Here is a 23,234-nt window from a genome sequence, read left to right on the forward strand (position 1 = left end):
TACAATAAGTGTGCATACACTGATCAGCCATGACATTAATATTTTGTTGGTCCCTTTTGTTGTGCAACTACAGCAGTTCTGATCCATTAATAAACAGACTCAGGGAGAGATAGCCAGCATTAACCGTTTCACACATTCGTGATGCAGATTGCTCTTGGTCTGGGTGAGATCAGACCAAACAGGCTAGCCATTTCCCCACAAGTGCATCAGTCGTGCAAACTATTACTGCTGGAGACTGTTCCTTTTTAAGCCACTTTTGTAGATACTGATTACATACTCAAATACCACATGACTTTCCATACTGTACATGCTTTTAGTCTTTTAAGGACTTGTTTTCCTCTACTTTTGGCCTTAATGTTGTCATTATACTGTCATTTTTTTATTTTAAACTTTGATTTAAAATCAAACATTAAATACGATTTTTGATATGAAAGGCAGATAATATGTTTATTTGGATATAAAACATGCATTTTATATGAATAGTTTGTAATGGGTATAAAAATAATATTTTTTTTTCATATAAACATTGCTCAACAGCATGTTTTTTTATTACAGTGGTACACAATCAGACAATATAGCAACTTTATTAAGTTGTTTTTTTACTGACCATAAATGTAAAATACTAAATATATTAAAGTCTGGACAACTTGGCAGTATTAATGTAAAATAATAGCCTCAGAGTAGCTTTCAGATTCACATATTAACTTTTTTGGGACAAATTATGGGAGCATACAATTATTGACAGAGACAAGAGACAAGAGTCATATCTTTACTGACAAGGGAGCATGCAGTTCTTAAAAATGCCTGACTTATAGAATGCAGTGTGGGTGGTTAAAAAAAAAAGGCAAAACAGGAAGCAAGAAGGCATGTTTTTTGTCAATAGTTAGTGTAGATAATGTATATTGTACAGATTCAGTATTGATTCAGTTTTTATTTTAATTTATTTTTACAATACTACAATACAGTTTATCCCAGCCCCTGACATGTGTCCCTGTAATCAACATTATTCACTTCATCCAGTGGTTTTAAATGTTAAGACTTAGGTTGTATAATTACAAACTCTGCATATTGTGGTAAAAATGCTCTTTTAAATGGCACTTACATAAGCTTTGGCAAAACAGTTCATCTTTTTTAAACAAGCTACTTGTTTACAGTTTCAGGAATTAAACAGTGTGATTAAACAGGTGTTTAGACACGATTAAACAAACAATGTAAATTTAGTTAGAGAAGTTCAGACAGATTTGGCATTAAAGTTAGTCATTATTTAAATTTCTGCTGAAATGCTACATTATGTGTAGTGTTGCATAGTGTATGTATGCCTGAATCATTTGCTGCAGTTCGACTGTTCATAAACTACATTAATTGATAACAGATGAGTAACAGTATAAAAAATTAAGTTAATATAGATCACATGTATATAATAAGCTTGCATGCTTTGTACAGCCAAAATGAATTCACTTCACTAGGCAATGCTCTCCAGCGACACTGCATTATTAGTTTACCCTTAATGAAAACTGTACATAAAAGCTAGCTAGGGGTAATTCCCTTTAGTATAAAGGTTGGCTTTAGTATAAATGCAGGTTTCGTTAAGACTGGATGATTTGGACCAGTTTACAGAGAAGTTAATGTAATAAGAGTTATATCTGCAGCTTGAGCTTGTTGGTCAATTCTGACAAGATCCAAGACCTTGTCTGTGAGTGCAATCTAAAACTAGAGATGGAATTTCAATATTAGCTGAAAAACAGAACTAGAGGAACTAGCAAAAACATCTATAAACCCAATAGTCCTTTTCCATTTAAAATTAACAATAAGAGGAAATTCAGTCTCACATTCAGGTACTCAAAACAGAGCATAGCCAGTTCACACCTAAAATTCAAAGCATACATAACTGTTACTTCAATTCACAAAGTTACTGTTATTTGACACAAGGAAGATCTGTGAAATTATAAAGTCACATTCTTGATGAATCTCTTTAAGGCCCCCTTCAAGTTAATTATAAAACTGGTCCAAATAAAGTTTTGACTTTTGGCACAGAAAAGAGAAAGTGGAATTCATAATGATCCTACATTCAGACGTGTATCTTCAACAGGAGTGCAGTACTAAATCTGTGATTTTAAATACTTATTAAATAAAAAAATGGTCCATTAAAATATGAACAAACCTAATTAAAGATTTATTCTAAACTTTCATCCATTTAGAGATCCATGCATGAAACAGAACCTTACATTGCCCTTCCTCAATAAAGATATTAGATGTAATGAGCATGAAATCTTTGACTTTTCTGCTTCAAAACTTAAAATACCTAAACTGCTTCATATAAAGCTGTTGTGTTTGTACTTTTTTTTTGTGGTGTTTCAATGGCACACATAAATCGTGACTTGAAATGGCAGAGAATGACAGACAATTTATAATGACAGTGTAATTTAGTCCAAGATTAGGTTTTAGGAAAAAAGGCCCTTAATCTTTGGGGCAAATCTCATATAGTGCGTTTCTCCTCTTCCTCCCACTGGAAGTCATGTCAGTAGTCACCTGTTTGGATCCAGGTGAATGAAGAGTTTTATTTCTTGACTGAGCCCCAGATGATCAGGCCCACGATCACAGCCACCACCACCAGCACAACGATCAGAATGCAGATTTTCTTGCGAGATTTTTGCTGCAGGAATGAGGAAAAATTATAAACATGACTCTTCTTAGAATTATTTTTTAATAGTAACCAAATTAAGCGTAGTAATCCATATTCTCAACATGAGATGCTTGGGCAAAGCTGCTCCATTACAGGTTGTTTTTGGTTAGTGGACCACTCTTAACTCAAACACACAAAAACCTGAGCAGCACTGCTTTAGTAAAGGAACACCAACACCATATGTGGTCATTGGTCTTGTGTTAAAGAAAAATTGTCCATCGCCAAATAATTTATGGTCAGCAGTGGTCGTGTGTTTAGAATCTGCCCAATAACGTATGGTGTAGAGCAGCGATCCGATTCTCTGCCCGCGTCTGACGCTGACCCGATGTCCAACCTGAACTCGGCCAAACACTTTCCTCCTCCCTTTCCAGTAAGGCTCAAGAAAATGGACTGTGACGTAGGCCTACAATTTTAATGCTATTTTTATTTTATATAAAGCTACGGCATGATAGTCATAATAGAGCAGGGTAACAAATCACACTGTGATAAGAAAAAAGTTAGAATGTTATAATCACGCAGCACTGGACTGCGCAGTGCACACACACCAGCTTCTCTACTTGTTTGCAGCAGCAGCCTTTTGGCGATTAACATTAACTTTAACATTGGCATGTTGGCCAATCGCGCACCTCAAAATTTTGCACTGGGCTACTAACTATGCGGGGCTGTGGACGAGGCTGACAGGCAAGACAATGGAAAATATTGGTGGCGGAAATTACTAAGTACAGGCACCTACTACTTAGAACTGTAGTTAAAAAGGTCCATTTATTAAATAAAGCTCAACTTACTAAGAAAATGTAGGTTTTAAAAGCAAGAAGATGCCAGGCAAAACAATACAAACTTTTGGAGCAGAGATGAGGAAGTACAGACATCTACTATTTGGAATTGTTTTTAAATATGTTTTAAGGCTGTACTTAATAAACAAAATTGTGGGGTTTAAAAGCAAGAAAATGCCAGCCAAGACAATGGAAACTTCTGGGTGCAGAAATTAGGAAGTACGGGCGCCTACTACTCAGAACTGAAGTTAAAAAGCTCCATACTTAAGCTCTACAAAAAATGTGGGGTTTAAAAGCAAGAAGATGCCAGGCAAAACAATACAAACTTTTGGGGCAGAGATGAGGAAGTACAGACATCTACTATTTGGAATTGTACTTAAAACTGTTTTAATGCTCTACTTAATAAAAAACTGTGGGGTTTAAAACCAAGAAGATGCCAGACAATGGAAACCTTTGGGTGCAGAAATGAGGAAGTAAGGGCACCTACTACTTGAAATTAAAGTAAAAAGCTCAGTTTTAATGACCTACTGTGGGGTTTCAAAAGCAAGAAGATGCAAGGCAAAACAGAAACGTTTGGGGCAGAAATGAGGAAGTACAGGCACCTTCTATTTGGAATTGTATTTAAAAAACTGTTTTAATGCTCTATTTAATGAAAATATTGTGGGTTTTAAAAGCAAGATGCCAGATAAGACAATGGATACTATTGGTGGAAGAAATTACAGGCACCTACTACTTTTTACTAATTGTTAGTAAAAAGCTCAGTTTTAATTTTCTACTGTGGGGTTTCAAAAGCAATAAGAAGCCAGGCAAGACAATAGAAACTTTTGGGGCAAAAATGAGGAGGTACTGGCACCTACTACTCAGAACTGAAGTTAAAAAGCTCATAATAAATAATGCTCTACTTACTAAACAAATGTGGGGTTTAAAAGCAAGACAATGCCAGCCAAGGCAGTGGCAACTATTGGCAGCAGAAATGAAGTACAGGCACCTACTATTTGGAATTGTAATAAAAAGCTCAGTTTTACTGCTCTACTTAGACTTATAAAAAACTGTGGGGTTTATATCGGGCTTGGGATCATACTGACAGTTTATGGGGCAAGACGGTATGGGGCAGAACAGAACAGAACGTGCACAGGCTCGGGTAGAGTCGGGCTGGACTTTTGGGCCCGATCTAAACTCTAGTATAGAGGGGTTATAAAAAAACTGAGCACAGATGGGTTTAAAAAAAGGGGCCACTGAGTGAAAATACCATGTACAGGAAAGTAAAATAATGAGCCTGTCAGTGATGTAAATAATGTGCATAGGTAAAATAAGTGATATAATCTGTGTTTTGAAAGACAAGTGGTTTACCTGGTATTCAGAAGCCCTGCTCAGCTGCTGTGTGGCAGACTGCACGTTCACCTCAGCGCTTTCTACGTTGGCCTCTATGCTGTCTGTGAAAAACAACAGGGAAGAGAAGCTTTAAATGTTAAATGTTAATCTTCTCTAAGTAGGGTCTAAGAGACAATACCTAGGGTTTTGTTCAAACAGGTTAGTGCATAACTGACCTCTCTCTTTAACCTAAAATCAACATTAATTCGATTTTAGATCATATTAACATATTAAATGTGCATTTGATTGGGTTTTTATTATTTATTTTGAAAACCATGACTCAGCCCTTGCTAATAAAGATTGTCATTTAATGTTGCAAACAGAGATTGTCTGTCTGCAAGATTCTCTTCTGTCTTTGAATTACTGTTACAGTATATCACTGTTAGCAATCATAACATTATATTAAATATTTAATTGTACACCTAAACAGCAACACATTTATTATGCATGTATTTATTATTATGTATGTAATTATTATTTTATAAATGTACAGCAACATGAAATAAGACCTTTTTATTTACTTTAGCTCATATTACTAGGCTTTTACGAGGCCTCTGCTGCTTTGCCATTCAAAGTTTACTAGATAAACAAAGTGAAGATGTCCACTGTGTTTCCCTGAGCTGCTCTCAGAAGACTTCATTAAGGGTGTTGAGTTCCCTTTTAACACCTCTGATTGCTCTCATCCATCTGTGGAGTTGCATCAGTTTAACGGTCATAACAGACAGCTTAAATGGTTGCATGCTTTTTGTTTGTGTACAACTTCCTTGGGCTTTCTGCCTTCATTAAATGAACACACTATAATACCTCTGGGCTTAAAGTGTGAAAGTTTAACAAAGGCAAATCACTGGAGATGCTACTAGGTTTAGAGTGTCACTGTGTGTGTGTGTGTGTGTGTGTGTGTGGTAGTTATTAAAATGTAAAACAAAAAGGCCTTCTGTTAAATGATTCTCAAAATACGCTAAACAAACCCAAAGTTTGTGGTCATTTTATTGAAACTACTAGGTTTAAAAAAAAATAAGACCATTAAATGCCAGCATGCTTTTAAATCTCTGTGCCCTACTTAAAAAGGTCCTTATCATCGGACTTTGACTTCACATCGCAGGCCTGTCCACCTTCTAGTTTGTGCTGCTACTTGTGCATATCAGGTTGGGCCCAGGGGCCTTATCATACATTTCTTAATAGACCCATAATGCTGAAGTGCTGTTTACTCTGGGGTTATGCAGTAAAGCTATGAGCATAATGTGAACTCATGTTTATATCAGGCCTGACATCAGGTTCCTAGATTGTGAGAGAGTATGCATTAGGTCAGATACATTCTAACATCTTGGAAGTTCAAATAAAAAAGCTTTAATAGTTCTTACCAATCATGTCTCCCTGCTCGTGCACCATTACTGCTAGATCTTTGAAGATTTCATTGATGTCTGTGATATCCGACTAGAAAAAAAAATCATACAATTCCTTTTTAAGCTCAGTTTATGAAATGAGCTGGAAAAACACACAGTCTTACTTTTCGAACATGTATAAACAATATGATTCCGTTGTAGGTTCCTGAACCCTTCCAACTTCAATTCAGAAAAAAATTGGGGCAATATTGAAAATGGTAAAATACAAACTAACAAAAAAAAAAAACGTTTTTCTTATTTTTTTGCTTTTATTTGATTTTAGACAGTATGAACCCAAAACAATGCTTGTTTTCGCTGGTCAACTTTATAACATTTGTTAATAGACATCTATTCCTGCCTTCCAGACCTGTAACACATTGTACACATTGAGACTGGGGCAATTTGTCCATGATTTAGCACAAAATCTTTGATGAGAAAACAGGAATGTTGAAAGGTTTAAAATCAATGTTACTCAAATACAGACAATGATGTATTAGTGTATTTTACTGGCTACAGTGCAAAATATAATGAAATGATTCAAAGAATTGGCATAGTTACAGTCTGAAGGGCAAGGCCACAAGCTTAAGCTGAACATCTGTGACCTCTGATCCCCCCCTATTCACATTTTATATTCTGCCCCAATTTAATTTCTGATTTTGGTTGTATATGATTGTCCACAGTATGAATGGACATAAAAATTGATTGCGATTCTTCAATCAACCTCTTAAAATGTGGGTTTTTCCACCTTTTAGGTCCTTAATAACTACAGAACCTACATATTAGATTTGAAGTACTGACTGAATAATGTATACTTACAGATTTAGTCTTAAGACTAAGATATTAAAAACAAAGCCTATGATTCAAGTGAAAGGGTGAAAAGCTCCAGGCCAATTCCTGCCCAGTTTGGGTTTTTTTCATGCTCATCAGTTGGTTCTGTAATATTGTCTAATGTGGCACATTCAAGCTTTAAAAAGCCTCTTTGTCTACTTCACACACTGGTATAAATGTCTTACCTCCAGGTTCTTAATTGCTCTCTCTCTTTCGTGAATGAGATGCAAATCCTCCTCAGTGATGCCATCCTCAAAACTCTGTTTCTGACTCTGGTTTTCACTAAGCGAAGAGACAGAGAGGCAGAAAATTACAAAAAAAGTAACTGCTATAACATGCACCCAAAAAGAGAAAAAAGGCATAAAAGAATATCAAGTGTAAAAACAACTTGTAATTTGTATGTGTAATACCATCACAATGAAAAAATCTTGCAGTTCTCCAAATGTGTGTAAATGTAAAAAAAAAAAAAAAAAAATATATATATATATATATATATATATATATATATATATATATATATATATATAATCTGCAATTCTGTGATGTGTTGACTGTATGACATAAATCTGACGGAATCTCTAACCTCTCAAAAGGTGAAGGACTTCCTGCAAATGCGTCGTCAGCAAAGCCACCCTGTGGACAAGATGAGTACTGCATTTAAAGACAGGTCACGTGATATCAACAACCACACCATACATGTGGTGTGTAATGTGGTGTGTTGACAGATTACACCAAATTATGTTTCTAAAAACTAATTTACTATAATAAAGTCATCATTTTCACCAGTTAAAAGGACAAGCACAACATTTTAATTTATTTTTTAACCACAGCTCCCAAAAATCTCGACTCTACTTACCGAGACTCTTGAGTTGGCTCGAACTCTGGCCACAAATTCTTTTTCTTTCTCTGCTGCCTTTCTCTGGGCCTTCTGGAATATGGCCAGTGCGTTGGAGAAGTCGTTGACAAGCCGTTCTCTCTGTATCTTTCTTTGGCGTTGCTGGTAAAAAGGAGTACAGATAAAGTAAATACTGTATATCTGCACCACTACAATTTGTGTCAATTACAATGTTAGAGTCTTGTGTAAACAGCTTTCCATGTAACTCTAGCATGTTTTAAGCATTACTGGTAGTCAGTAATACAACAGCCTATTAATATAAACAAATTGTCTAAATAAATTGTAGTGCCATTGGAATTGCTTCTAGTCTAGGTCTAGCTGTAATGTAGGTCTAAAAAAAGGGGCCTGCTTATAAAATGTAATAACCAACACTGCTTAACCTATAAGAGCCCAAACCCAGAACTGAATCAGATTAATTTATAATGACTTTATATTTTAAGGTTAAAATCCAGATTTAGCATAAATGTTACAAAAATAACCTATATTTTAACATTTTGTTTTGGAAATCGTGTCAGAACTAGTTATATGGAGAGTAAAACATTAAATTAAAGCATGTGAGTGGTTAAATGGTTAATACAGATCTGTATATGCTAAAGGCAATATTTAAAAGAGCTAGATTTATCTCAAACACACCTATATTCTGTAAATAAGGCCAGGTGAAAGAACACACATTCACACTGTCCTGTGATGCTCTCAGTATGTTCAGTGGGACTTCATAAGTTAAAGTAAAGGACAGAGGGTATAAGGAACTTTACACACCGTTTAAAGGCTCTGTGACACATACGTCACCATGGGCTCTTTTGGGTTAAAACAAGGGAAATAGTTTTGAAAAGAAAACTGAAATTGTAGAAAAGCTGAACTGAATTTAGCACCTGATCAGTGGTCACCGGTAAAGATGTGAACTCCTTCATGCACTTATCTGTTTCTTTAGCCAGCTGGTTGACTTGCCGCTGTTTCTGCTGCCTGTATGTTTGTGTATGATAACAGACAGAGTCAAAGGGTCACACACTGTACAATTCACTTTATTACTTGAGTCATTTAGCTGATTTATGTAAAAAATCTTCTAATGTTTGTACAGTGTAGTTTGTATTTTGGGTGATGTGTGTTTGTGTGGAAAGAGGACAGTGACATGACTTACAGTCTCTGTCTGAGATCCGGCGTATCCTTGTCTGTTCCCAGTTGAGTCACTATTCTCTGGATTTCAGATGCTGGTGGAAATAAAGGCACAATATTATGACAAGCAACACAGACACAGCAATCACTGCTGGAGTTCTTCATTTACTCCAGTCAGACATAGTACATATTAGGGCTAAATAATGAATCAGCAGAAGCAGATTTTTTTTGGCTTTTGCTGGTTTCATACTGCAATGCTTAAAGTTTACAATTTACACAAACAGTTCATGACCTATTATAGTAGGAAATCCAGAAGCAGTCCCATTCTTACACTAGACAAATATTAGTAAGTAGATTAAGTAGAGATCCTTAAACTGCACATTTAATCACAGGTAAGACATAAACCACAGCATGTGACAAATTCTGACACTTCGCTATTGGACAGTTGTTTAATAAGTCAAATATGTGGACAGTAGGGGTGAGCGATATGGCCCTAAAATAATATAGCAATATTTTATGGTATTTCTGCTATAACAATCCTCTTGGCGATATGACAAAACACTGAATTAAAAAAAAAAAAATACATTTTATTATTGAATATGATATGATATGGTACCCCCTTAACTGAGATATTACAAAATGCAGGAAATTTTTTCAGATATGTAACAAAAGTCAATAATACAGAATGTCATAAAAATAATAATAATAATTCACTCCATATATTTCCATATATCCATAATTTAAGTAAAATAAATGATACTGGACAAATATGATCTTTCTCTAGTAGATATATAATGGGAAATGAGAACAGTGTGATTTTTTCTTTTGCTAAAAACAGCAAAAAGTATTACCCTGAGGTGGTAATTAGGGGTGGGTGATATGGCACGATATAACATCATTAGAAATATTAAAAAATGTTGGAAATATTATTGCGTATGATACGATATGGCAGACTCCTAGTGGACAGCAATGAAAAAGAAAGCAAGCTCTGATATTAAATTTAGTGTGATGTGGAACACTGTAAATATGTGTTTTAAAAGCAGCACACTGAATCACAGTTCATACAAAACTGGACAGAGACAAAAAAAATCAGGTGGTAGGAGTTTTCACACCTGTCAAAATAATTTGAATCAAAGAAAACTGATTGGCACTCAAGCATCAGGGCCATTGAGGTTTACTCTATGCATGTCATGCAATTAAAATGTGAATAAGGTGAATAAGGAGAGTATGACCATTTCAATTATTATTACATACTAGAAACTGCATTAAAAAATAACTAGTAGTTCACAGTCAGCGCTAATCAATCTATTCCACTCACTCTGCTGTGTGATACTCTGGATGTTTGCGCCGATTGTCTGAGCAAGTAGATTCGGGTCTTTGAATCCAGACATGGTGAAGATTAAACCAGCCTTTCAGTTCCTCCAACTCTAGAATTTGGTAGAGGATACATAAGTAACAACACATTAAGAAGCTCACAAGCCACAACTGACAAATACTTGTATTTTTCACAGCAAGAGGAACAAAAAAAGACAAGATCACGGCATGATTTTTCAGTATATGTATATGTTTTCTGTTTAGTCTACTAGAAACTTTTCTCAGCACTTTTATTTTAGTCCCTCATGTTTAGTTCCCAGTTCCTTTTTGACTTTAGTTTCATTCGATTTTGTTTATTCAGCAACTGGACTGCTCTACACAAAATAAATACTGAAATTGAAAAACAATACATTTTACTGCTTACATTTTTCTTTAAACATTTAAAGTACTAAGTGTGACATGATACTGATAAAGCCTATGTTATTGTGTGTTATACCAAATAGGGGTGGGAATCACAGGGCAGATCCCAATATGGTATCACGTTACGTTGCCCATGGTATCGATAATATCATAATACTGTGACTCAATATAATGCAAGACAATTCTGTACAATAGAGGATGAAGAGAATAAAATACAAATATCAGGAATGATGGATCAGTTTTACAGAATTTTACAAACAATATTATTTGTCACAGGTATACCCTTTTTATTTGATTAGCGCCCCCACCTAAAAAAACAGTGACTTTTGTAAGTCAAATTGAGGGCCGAGTCTTCTTAGAGCCCCTATGTTTCAATAAAATATAAGAAAAATAATGATAATTGACGCCACATCAGCATATGTTACAGTCAAAGCGATATGATAATGTATTGTCCCACCACTTGTACCAAACAGTTCCACACATGAATCAACACATCATGTAACACCAAAGAAAGTATATACTTTATTGATTTATAGTTGTCTATATAACATTGTCAATATAACATAACTACATTATAGTTTATATTGTGGATGTCATCAATTCTTTTAAAGTGTGCCAACACATGCTTTTATTTATTTCATCTGCAATGTTTGCCACTATTGTGATACATCAAATATTGTGAAATTGTCTTGACATATCATATGGCATTTATGCCACATTTCCTACCTTAAAAAAACAATACTTCACTGTCTTGCTGTTGACGGAAAAGGGATACCTGATAGCATAAATAATACACAATCCATTAAATTGCCATCCGTAATTTACATACAGGTCTGGAAAAAAACGCGAGACCACTTAAAAATTATGAGTTTCTTTGATTTTACCAAATTGAAAACCTCTTGAATATAAACAAGAGGAAGATGATCACAGTCATCAAACCAAGCTGAACTGCTTGAATTTTTGCCCTAGTAGTGGCATAAAATAATCCAAAAGCAGTGTGTAAGACTGGTGGAGGAGAACATGCCAAGATGCATGAAAACTGTGATTAAAAACCTGGGTTATTCCACCAAATATTGATTTCTAAACCCCTAAAACTTTATGAATATAAACTTGTTTTCTTTGCATTATTTGTGGTAAGAAAGCTCTGCATCTTTTTTTTTGCAATTTCAGTCATTTCTTTTTTTTTTTTTTTTTTAAATAAATGCACTAAATGACAATTGGTAGAAATATTGTCCGTAGTTTATGGAATAAAACAACAATGTTCATTTTACTTGTACCTATAAATAGCAAAATTGGAGAAACTAATTTAGAAACTAAAGTGGTCTTTTAATTTTTTTCCAGAGCTGCATTTGTTCATATTATTTTAGTAGTTGTGCTGCTTCATGATTGATCTCTTTTGATAGCTACTCACAGTAAATGAAACTACCGACAACTACCTCCCCCTGAGGATGGACCTGCAGACAAGAGGGTCCTTCCTATAAGTAAATACAGAGCCAAAATATACCAATACTCTGTACTAAATAAAAAGTAAGTAGGTTATATACTTTTATTTAATTGCAGTTTCTCATAATTAATAAAGGGACACTCTTATGGAGTTCGTAAATCTCAATACTTTTTTGATGACCACTAATCCTTTTTATGCAGGTCTTTGACACACTTTAGTGTGTTTTAGTTTGAGCATGGTACAAGGTATAAAAAGTTTGATAAGCACCGGTTTAGAGTTTGTCCTTCTCCCAACTCATCTGTTAAAGGAGGAAAACACTACAATATAAAGAGCAGAATGTATCACATTATTTAAAATCACATGCATGTGTGTTTTAGTTTGATTATGGGTGGTACAAGGTGTTTTAGAGATTGTCCTGCTCCCAAAACATCTGTTCCAGCTACTCAGCAACTAACCAAGCTCCTCCTGACATGAACTTGGTGTGTAAAGGAGGAAAACACTATGATATGTACAGCAGAAGTTCTCCAGGCCACACTGCAGTCCTGTAGGAGAAGACTGAACCCGGGCCTGAGAGCTGTTTCTGACAGCTGTTCTTACTCTTGTCTCTAAAATACTTTTACTGGAGGATTTGGGAGATTGTACTTATGTCATTAGACAACCTGCTGAGCTTCACAGTCTCCTCTAAAACTCACCTGCTGAACTTAGACAACAGCAAAAATGCGGAAACTAACAAACACACCCAGAAGCAGCTGTCACCAGGTTCAGCTCTCAGACCAGCCTTACACATGTGTGTATATATACAGTATACATACACAGTATATATAGGCTTTATAGGATCTAAATATCAATGTAAGTTTCGCAGAAGTCCCTATAAAGACCGAAACTCACTTATTTAAGCTCTAAAGTCACAAAAAGAAACGAAACCACACTGGCAGCGAAAGTGTTCACGCACCAGAAACCTCCAGCGTCAGTTAACCTAGAGTTAGTTACTGACGCGACACCTAATATACAATACTCTGCACTATTTAACACATTTCCGGATATTTTCACACCACTGTACGTCTCTTAAAGCCGCTCCACATTAAACACAGTCAGTCTCCGGGTTTATCAGCTGTATTAAACGCGTCTTTTTTAGCTTTACCTCGGTTTCCTCGGCTTTGGTGAAAGTATTCTCCACAGCAGACTTCCTCACAGCTGAAGTCCAGCCTGTCACGTGAGAGTCTGTCGGGCGGTGATTGGAGGATTTCACGGTTGTTTTTCCGCACCCGTTTTCGGACAAGGCCCGCCCTCTCCTGCGCTGAGATTGAATAGAATTGTCACTTAAATTAATAAATTAAACTACTTTTTTGCAGTTTAGATATTTTTAAATGTCAAGACAAAATCTTCAACGATAAACTAAACACTAAAAACTAAAAAAGACACCAAGCCCAGTTATCATTGCTTATGTCAAAGGTTCTCAAACATTTTACAACCAACCTGTTTATAACCAAAGGTGTCAAGACAGTATTCAAATGAATGTGATTATTTACAATAATATGTTAATTCAGAAGCCCAGAAAGAAACTGGACAAAATTAACACCCTTTTAAAATGGCAAGAAACAACTGGATTATTGTCATACAGTGCTTCTGTAATTAGCATTTGTGGCACATAACAAATGCAATATACACTGATAAAAAAAAAGGTCACACACTCTTATATTTTGTTGGACTGCATTTAGCTTTGATCGCGGCACACATTTGCTGTGGCATTGTTTCTGTAATGTCTTAAGATTTATTTCAATCCAGTGTTGCATTATGTATATTTATTTATTATAAGTTTCTCATTGGAGCAAAGTTCTGGACTCTGGTGAACAATCCATGTGTGAAAATGATGATCTCATGTTCCCTGAACCGCTCTTTCACAATTCCAGCACCCTGAATCCATGCATTGTCATTTTTGAATATGCCCGTTTCATCAGGGAAGAAAAAATCCATTGATGGAATAATCTGGTCTATATTCTGTATGTTCAGGTAGTCAGCTGACCTCATTCTTTCAGCACATACTGTTGCTGAACCTAAACCTGACCAACTGCAGCAACCCCAGATCTTTTGCTTAGTTAAATCCAGGGGACGACTTGTAGAAAAAAGATCACATGTTCAGCCAGTTTTAAATAGAACAATTTTGAGTGCTTGTATTTTGTTTTAAGACATTATCTGCCCATGGCACTATACAAAAATATGTGGACAGTGAGACAATCTTTAGTAATTGGGCTCTGCATGCCACCACACTGTATTTGAAATGAAACAAATGAGATGCAACTGAAGTAGACTTTCAGGTTTGATTTAAGGTGTTGAACAAAAACATCCAATGAAGTGTTTAGGAATTAAAACTATTTTCTAAAATGACTGCCTGGATTTTGGAACCCATCAACATCCTATATGATGCTTTACCAGACTGCTACTGCAGCTGTTTTCAGTTGTTGTTTGCTTGTGGGTTTTGCCTTAAGCAAGTGAAAGGCACCTTGATCGGGTTGAGATCTGGTGACTGACTCGGCCACAGCAGAATATTCTACTTCTTCACCTCAAAAACTCCATGTTTTGGCTCCATCTGTACAGTTTAGCCCTGTTTAACTAACCTTTCTGCATTTGGTTGAATCTAAGCATAAAGTAAATCTCTGTACACTTCAGAATTCATCCTTTTGCTTCTGTCTTATCTTCAATAAACACTAGTGAACCAGTGCCACTGGAAGCCATGCATGCTCATACCACCACCATGTTTAAAGCGGCAGTGCGTATTATTTTGTTTCTAAACTAAAAGCAGAAGCATTTCTGAGTGAAGAAGGGATAAAATATTGTGTTTAAAGGTACCAGTGTGCTGGAACGACCATCCCAGCTTAGCCTAATATATTCATTCTAAAAACTAGGGTTTCGGGTCAATAGTATATATTATATGCAGAACCAGAGACTGCAGTTTTAGGACCGCAGTAGTTTCAGGACCGCAGTTCTAGAACCCTATGTTTTCGCGACACTGCCACCTAGCGAAATTAATGACTTACTACTCCTTAATATAATATCATCACTTTATCTAACAACTTACAGATTTGAAGTCTTATCTCACCCAAATATTACCAATTCAGCTAACTACTTTTTAATGTTTATTTCACCCAAATATCACTTTGTCTCAGAATTTGTCTTAGAACTCCCAACCACATATCAGAGACACAAGGATGTCTTTGGGCTCTATTATGTATTTGATATCTAAAATGGATTCAAACTACTTTTCGAAAGATTGAAATCTTTTTGGAACTTCAAGTTAATATATAATAATATCTAAGAAACTGGTCAGGCAAAACAAAAAAAGAGTGGTCCAAAATTCCAGTATAGAAGTGTTTCTGAAGCCTGTGGTATGAATATTTTGTACAGTTTCTTTCTGCAGTTCTGTGTGGAAAGATGCAACATTTTTCTTTTTGCTTTTTTGTGTTTTGGTTGTTTATCAGCGTAGGTGGTGCATTTTCTGTAAGAAGTGCAGAGATGGCAGAATTTTGGCCATTTCTGTAAATGTAAATGTGTGGCAGTAAATTGCACTGTCCTACAAGCCTGAAATGTGGTAAATACTTGACTTCACCTATTCAGAGTCCTGCCATCCCCACAACCCCACATTTTAATTAAACAAATTAATTTTTAATTTGATCACTAACACGAAATGCTTTTGCCCCAAATTATGGCACAATGTTTCCTTTATAAAACTGCAACCAGACAGTTTAATGATTAGGATGTACTGTTTAAAAAGAGAAAAAGCGGTGTGGTGAGAAATTTTACATTCTAAAGATATTGTTCATAGGTGATAAATAGAAGAGTCCACAGAGTTCAATTTAAGAGAAATAAAGTTTAAAGCTTCACCACAGAAAGTTATTTAAAGAAAGTTTTGAAATAGTTTACATAGTTATGAAATAAATCTTTGAAAATGTATTCAAGGTGAATGAATACATGACAGTGCATTGTGGGGCAAAATAGTCCCCAACAAAAACCTATTTGTTCAGATTTGCATTCTACCATTGTCATTACATAGATAAACATATAAGAGGTTCTTTGGTGTTTTTAGATGTTAAAATGTAAAAATGATGATTAATTAAAATGATTTATTTTGTTTTGTAGTCATTGTGACATTTGTTTCCCATAACCACCATTGTAAAAACATGAAATAGTATGTATAACATAAAAATCTAAAAATGAAAAAAAAATAATATATATATATATATATATATATATATATATATATGACAGTGTTCTCTACTGAAAACAACAAAACAGCTAGTTTGATAATCTGATCCTGAATCTGTTCACATTCCATAACACAAAAATCAAAAATAAAATATTTCACATTAACACATTTCATTTTCTTACATTTACTTAATGTAACACATTCTATGCATGTGCGCATCTAAATATGTAAGTCCAAATGCTATTGATCAGTGTTAAGCAGTTTAAAATGCAAATAAATGATGAAATGTGACATACATTTTATTTATTCATTATAATACAATATATTTTACTCTTTAGAAGAACTAAAGTACATAAATAACACAACCTGCTATGCTAAAGACATTTAAGCTAGAAAAATGTTTGTGTCAGAGGAATGAGGAGTAAATATTCTCAGTGTAACAATAAGATAGAGGGATTTCCTGAACCACGGGTAGAAGAGGCCATATATTATAGGATTTAAAGTTGAATTAAGGTAACCCAGCCAGACAAGCACTTCAAAGAGTACCGCAGGTGTGGAGAAGTTGATGTAAGGATCAACTATAGAGTTAACAAAAAAGGGCATCCAGCAAAGAATAAATGCACCTACTACAATGCCGAGGGTTTTTGCTGCTTTGTTCTCATGTTTCACACTTTGAGACACCGTATTCATGCTGGTCCCTTTCTTGCACTGCTTCTTGCCTTCAATTTTCGTCGCATGCTTTTTTGACACCAAAAATATTTTAGCATACAAACAACCCATGACCGAGCATGGCAAAAGGAATCCAATCAATGTATCCAAAGCCCCCCATAGTGCATTAAACAAAAGGTCACAACTTCCCACACAGAAAATTGACTCCATATACTCTTCCAGATTTGCTACGTTTGCTTTTGAATACATTAGACCATATGAATACACCGCAGCTGTAGTCCAACTCAGAGCTACCATTAACCATGCAGTGGGTATAGTTATTCTTGTGGGGTAGTGAAGAGGATGGCACACAGCCTGATAGCGGTCTGTCGCAATACAGACCAGGTGGAAGATAGATGCAGAGGTCAGAAGCATGTCAAAACTAGAGTGCAGTAAACAAAAGCCTTGTCCAAAGTACCAGCAGCCATCCACAGATCGGATCGTGCTGAAGGGCATGACAATCATGCCCACAAACAGGTCGGCCAAGGCTAGAGACATCACCAGAATGTTTGTGGGTGTATGGAGTTGTTTAAAATGTGCAATGGAGACAATAACCACAAAGTTCCCAAGAACAGTCACTGCCATTGCCAAAATGAGTAAAAAATATAAAACAGATTTAGCTCCTACACTGTAAAAGCTTTTTACACATGAGGCATTAGATTCAGGATAACAATATTGGCTTAAATCTGCTTCTTCTGTTAAATATGATTCCATTGTAGATGTAAAACTTGAATTTGTGGCTTGTAGCATCTCAAAGTCCCCCTTTACATAAAGAAAAAAACCTGAGAAAAAAAGAGAGCCGTCTTCCTCTAGTCTGCACGTTCAAGAGGCGAGGTACAGAATCAGCCCTGCTAAGAAAAGTGAGAACTTATATTGGCTTCCTTCCTGAGAAAAACTATTCCCACTGCTGCCATGAAAAACCTTTTCCCATGATGTTAATAATTACAGGTGCATCTCAAAAAATTGTGAAACTATATATTATAAAGCTGTATTACATAGAGTGTTTTTAGCCGCTTGGACTGTGTGACTCTACACTCTTCCTCCGGACTCTGGTCCCTTGATATCTAAATGAAATGCAAAATTAACTGATGATCAGTGATGGTGTGTAGAGCCATGTCACCTGCTGGTGTTGGTCCACTGTGTTATATCAAATCCAAAGTCAGTGCAGTGTTTTCCCGGAAAATCTTACAACACTTCATGCTTCCTTCTGCTTCCTTCTACTTTTATGGAGACACATTTTAAAAACTAGCCTAGTCCATGTAGGAGATAGATGTTCTACTAGATAGATGTTAACTGTTTTCCTGTTGGCTGTGCTAAAGCCCAAAAAGATTGAGGGAGGCTTAAACACAGCAAGCGCTCTGTCATGCCTGGTTCACACTACATGATTTTGGACCCGTTTTTCTGTCACCGACAGTTTTTCCATTAATAAATCGAGAATCACTCTGCACTCGTGCTGTTGCGTAGTGTGAACTACTGAAAGACACTTGCCGATCTGTCGCTAATGGATTGCTGACAAGTCGCAGATGCCCGGCAAATATTCAACATGTTTAATATCTGACTCAGTCGGTGACTAAAAGTCAGGAGCAGCGGCCACATACTGCCAATGAGATCACAGAAAGAGAGAACCACGGGTCCAAAACACACCAGAGCTGTTTATGGAGAGTCTGACCACCCTACCATTCCCCCTGTTAAATCAGTAAATGACTGTTAAACTCTAGAGGGAGCCCATGACTGAGTCCTCTATGAACAGAAATAATTGGAGCTAAAAAACTTTCAATTAAAAATAATAATGAGCTGATTGGTTGGCAAGCTGATCCTGGAGATACAGGTAGAGCATGTTTAAAAGGCTTATAACTGGATTTCCAAACGATAAAAAAATGTCTGCGGTCCAAGACATTTCATATAGTTCTGTGTTGAGGAGATAAGTAAATAGTTCAATATAAAACTGATCAGACATTTATAAACTCTGATTTTGCTCAGTTGCTTTATATGAACCCATTCATGTTGTACTCATTGTTAGTGCGTATTCTCCTCTATAGAGATTCTCTGGCAGTTTTCGTGTGCATTTAGTTTAGGTGTGTTCTCGTGACGAAACGTGTTTCTGGGGAGCAGCCAGGTGAGTCTGCGATTTCCCACAGTGAGAAATCGTGTAATTTGTGACCCCACGTCGCTGATCAGTCATGTAGTGTGAAAGTCTTAACAACGGAAGGGATTCACTATTACAGCACAACCAGTCGTGTAGTGTGAACAGCACAATGACTGACAACTCAAAAAGTCGTGTACTGTGAACCTACCATTACTATGACTATGACTGTATCTGACCTTATTCTTTATTTGACTCTTATTCATTTTTGTTCATGCCCAAACCCTAGAGTTTCACTTACCAGGAAACTGCATGTGCTGCTTCTAGGCAATTTTAGGCTCTAATCCACAGCAGAACTGATTCGCATTTATCAGTTTGTCGTTTTTCACCTTTAATTCTGTCCACTTTCGCCGCACGACCAAGTAAACAAATTTTTATGGGTTATTTAAACGTAGTCTTTTGTGTATTCTGTATTTGTCTTGCATATTATGATGCTTGAGCACCAACTCTTCTAATCTTATTCTTTTAATTCAATAAAGAGCCTGTGGTCACTGGCTTTCTCTACAAAGAGAACATGGACATTGTCATCTTCTTAAAGAAAAACTTAAAAATATTTAAAAAAATAACAGTCATTTTGTCTAGCCTCAAATATGTTAATAGTTTTGGTACCTTAAGGAGCATCTTTCTCTCGAATAAAGTTAATAATATATCTTTGTTGAAGAAAAAAACTTGTCATTCTCAAGTCTTATTTTTCATGTTTAACTGTTATAGTAGGATAGAGTTCTGTTAGTTAAGGCTCTAATTGTTCTATTATTTTGTACATGACTGTTCCTGTATTTTTTATTATTTATTTTATGTTGCACATTGCTGTTTTAATAGTGCACACTGCTGCTACCAAAAAAAAAACACTAGATGGCATTACATATATATCTTATTTAATTTATTTAAATTTGACCATTAGTGCCTACTGTGGTGTATTACAGATCACTTGTATCACTTTGCATCACTTATATCAAGCCCACCTTTTGAAATAAGCCTCTCTGCTGTAAAAAAAGAAAATCGAGAATCGAATCGTGACCCTAAAATCAGAAATAAAACCGAATTGAGAATTTAGAGAATCATGACACCCCTATTCTATACATAACATTTTTAAAAGGAATCCCAGCTTGGCACATTTAGATTCTCATCATTCTGTGTTTTGCAATTTCTGCAAATCTGATAAACAGTACTAATCAATGTAACTGGATCCATTGTCTTCAGCTTTCTTGTCCTGTAACTTTAAAAATTAACCCTTACCTTGCGCTCTTTCTGAAGCTTAGCAGTGCGTTGGCCATCCAAACTAGTTACAAACTCTTCATGGGACACGGAAGCCCGCACTCAGTGAGAAGCAAGAGTTTTGCTGCTTAAATCTCTTTATTCTAAGGCGGACATGTTGAGACTCTTGCTTCTCATTGAGTGCGGGAAGAGTCTGTCCTGTAACTTTAACAGTATGGGCATGACACAAAATACATTATCAAGACATAATAAAGAAACAACTGCTCCAAAGATAAGTTTTAAATGTCAAAGGACTGTTAGAGCTTCATGAAGCCCAAGAATTTTTTTTTTTTTTTTTTTTTGTATAAATTTAATATTTTGTCTGTTTTGTTCAGTGGGTCTCACAGAAAAGGGTTCCATACGTGAATGCATTTTCAAGCTAAAATATCACCCTGGCTTTCCAGTAATGGGGACTTTCTTGTTCTGTAGAATACAGTATACCAAGATTTTGTCATGGTCTTCTATGTGTGAACAGTAGTGTTATCCTCTGGCCCAGCTGATTTTAATTTTCCAATAATATCACATAGCACCATGCACTTCCATCACAGGCAGATACAGTGTGGAGAGACAGTTGAACAATAGGTATATTATTACAATGGTAAACCTGATGCAGAATCTATTATGAATTTTTTGGTTAAACTATTTGGTTTAGAATATCTGTGGAACCCCACAGGGCACTATTTTTGGGCCTATGCAACTGATGTTAACTATGAAAATAATACAGTTGTAAGAGTTAAGAACTATGGGGGTTTATGTACAGGGTCTAACAACTTAAATTATGGGTTCTAACAATATTTATTTATGGTTTTAACCTCAGCAGCTTTTTACTACTTGTGGTAGTTACACATAAATGCTGCCTTTTTTTCCCACAAACTCTTTTAACCTCTTTGCATCAGATGTACAGTCTGGCATCTTACTGGTTCCTTATGTTCATTGAGCATTTGCACACAGATATTTGAATACAAGAACAACACAGCAAGATTAGGTATTAAGTATTCCATGACCTTTATACATAAAATATATATGTTTGCCTTTACAGAATTACTGAAGTACTAAGTTGCTTGAGTTCGTAAAGCGGCAAACATACCTTAATATAATAATTCTAAATGCTTTCTGAAAGCGAGGATAGAAAAACCCATAGATGAGTGGATTAAACATGGAATTAAAATACCCAAACCAAATCAAAGCATCAAAAACATCAACAGGAGTTGAGAAACCAAGGAAGGGATCAATTACAGTGGTGAGGAAAAACGGCAGCCAGCACAGCAGAAAGACCCCCATAACGATGCCCAGGGTTTTGGCTGCCTTTCTCTCCCTCTGTTCTGACACTTGGTTTTTCTCACCAGCCAGCCCCACCGCAGTTCTGTCAGATATCATCTTTGCTTGTTTTCTTGCAACATGAAAGATTTTAAGGTAAAGGCAGCTCATTATAGTTCCTGGAATATAAAAGTTCAGAAGTGGTGCAATAACACCCCATTCCTTATTAAAAATCAAAACACAGTTTCCCACACAGGAGTTTAGCATTTGTTCATCCAGGCCAATGAGGTTTACTTTGGAAAACACAATTCCAAAGCTAAACAAACATGAAAATAACCAAGTGACAACAATCCACACGGCAACACTGCCGTTAGTCACCTTCATTCTGTAACTCAGAGGATCACAAATGGCCATGTATCTGTCAACTGATACCAGACACAGGTGCAGAATGGAGGCAATACTGAGGGTCATGTCTAAACTTGAGTGTATCTGACAAAAGAAATCCCCTAAGAACCAGCAGCCTTCCACCCATCGCACCATACTGAAGGGCATGACCAGGCAACCCAACAAACAGTCCACCAAGGCCATGGAGAGGATGATGAAGTTGGTTGGAGACTGCAGCTGCTTGAAGTGAGAAATTGAAAAGATGACAAGCAGGTTTCCGAAGACAGTCATGAGGATAGCAACCAGCATAAAACCATACATGGCCCCTTTGAGCACAGAGAAGCGTTGCAGTCTGGGGCAGGAGTCAAGCTGGTTTGGGAAGCAGAGTAGCACATTGTCCACATCAGTTTTATTCATGAACAGGGTGTCCATCCAAGCCATTCAAAAGTGCCTTTCTTTAAAGTACAAAAAAAATGCCCAGACGATATGAGAACAGCATTCAAATATCAAAGAAATATAGATTTCAGCTTTCAACAAATAATAAGATAATTTACCTCAAATATAAACAAAAAAACAGCCAAAAAATGATAGTAGATAATCTGTGCATGCCCACAAATAAAATGGATGCACCCCTCTGCACGATGGTTTATAAGCACCTAGCCTTCTGATGTTTAAACCAATAGAAATGCTGCAACTTGACACCTTCCTCTTCCATGAATCCACAAGGTCGTTAGCACTGGAGGATGGGAAGGGGTCTAACCAATCAATGGCCTTGAATGTTTGTTTGTCTGAGCACTGGTGTAGCACACAGCTAGTCAGGGCCACGTTAAGACTACTGTAGAAGTTGATTCTAAAATGTAGTACTGAAGTACGGAATATAAAATCACAGTACTGTGTAATTTAGTTATTACAGAAAGCAGTGGAGAGTTCTCAGAGTGAAAGGCAGAACGGGAGCAGCGCGGCCTTCTTATGAGATCAGCTTGATCACTTTATTCACTCAGTGATGAGGAGCTTCATCAAACCCAGTGACAGTGCAGAGCGTTTACCGCTCCGGCTTTAGTGAT

General features: G+C 36.2%; 3 protein-coding genes across 3 annotated transcripts; all 3 read right to left on the reverse strand.

Moving 5' to 3' along the window:
* Positions 1-911: 911 nt before the first annotated feature.
* On the reverse strand, positions 912-13,472 carry stx7l (syntaxin 7-like). Its single transcript, XM_007259850.4, has 10 exons — positions 13,365-13,472; positions 10,364-10,472; positions 9,071-9,140; positions 8,805-8,895; positions 7,894-8,034; positions 7,621-7,670; positions 7,223-7,319; positions 6,189-6,261; positions 4,807-4,889; positions 912-2,653 (listed from the first exon to the last, which is right to left on the reverse strand). Exons 2-10 carry the CDS (start codon positions 10,434-10,436, stop codon positions 2,558-2,560), a joined length of 774 nt encoding a protein of 257 aa, XP_007259912.1. The 5' UTR covers positions 10,437-10,472; positions 13,365-13,472; the 3' UTR covers positions 912-2,557.
* A 3,045-nt stretch (positions 13,473-16,517) lies between these two features.
* LOC103037243 (trace amine-associated receptor 13c-like) lies at positions 16,518-17,918 on the reverse strand. The gene has a single exon (XM_015608500.3). It carries the CDS (start codon positions 17,880-17,882, stop codon positions 16,809-16,811), a length of 1,074 nt encoding a protein of 357 aa, XP_015463986.3. The 5' UTR covers positions 17,883-17,918; the 3' UTR covers positions 16,518-16,808.
* Positions 17,919-20,871: 2,953 nt separating this feature from the next.
* Positions 20,872-22,758, reverse strand: LOC103037563 (trace amine-associated receptor 4-like). Its single transcript, XM_007259849.4, has one exon. The coding sequence runs from the start codon at positions 22,609-22,611 to the stop codon at positions 21,571-21,573; it is 1,041 nt and encodes a 346-aa protein (XP_007259911.3). The 5' UTR covers positions 22,612-22,758; the 3' UTR covers positions 20,872-21,570.
* Positions 22,759-23,234: the final 476 nt, after the last annotated feature.

This window comes from Astyanax mexicanus, chromosome 1, assembly GCF_023375975.1.
Source record: "Astyanax mexicanus isolate ESR-SI-001 chromosome 1, AstMex3_surface, whole genome shotgun sequence".
Classification (NCBI taxonomy): Eukaryota; Metazoa; Chordata; class Actinopteri; order Characiformes; family Acestrorhamphidae; genus Astyanax; species Astyanax mexicanus.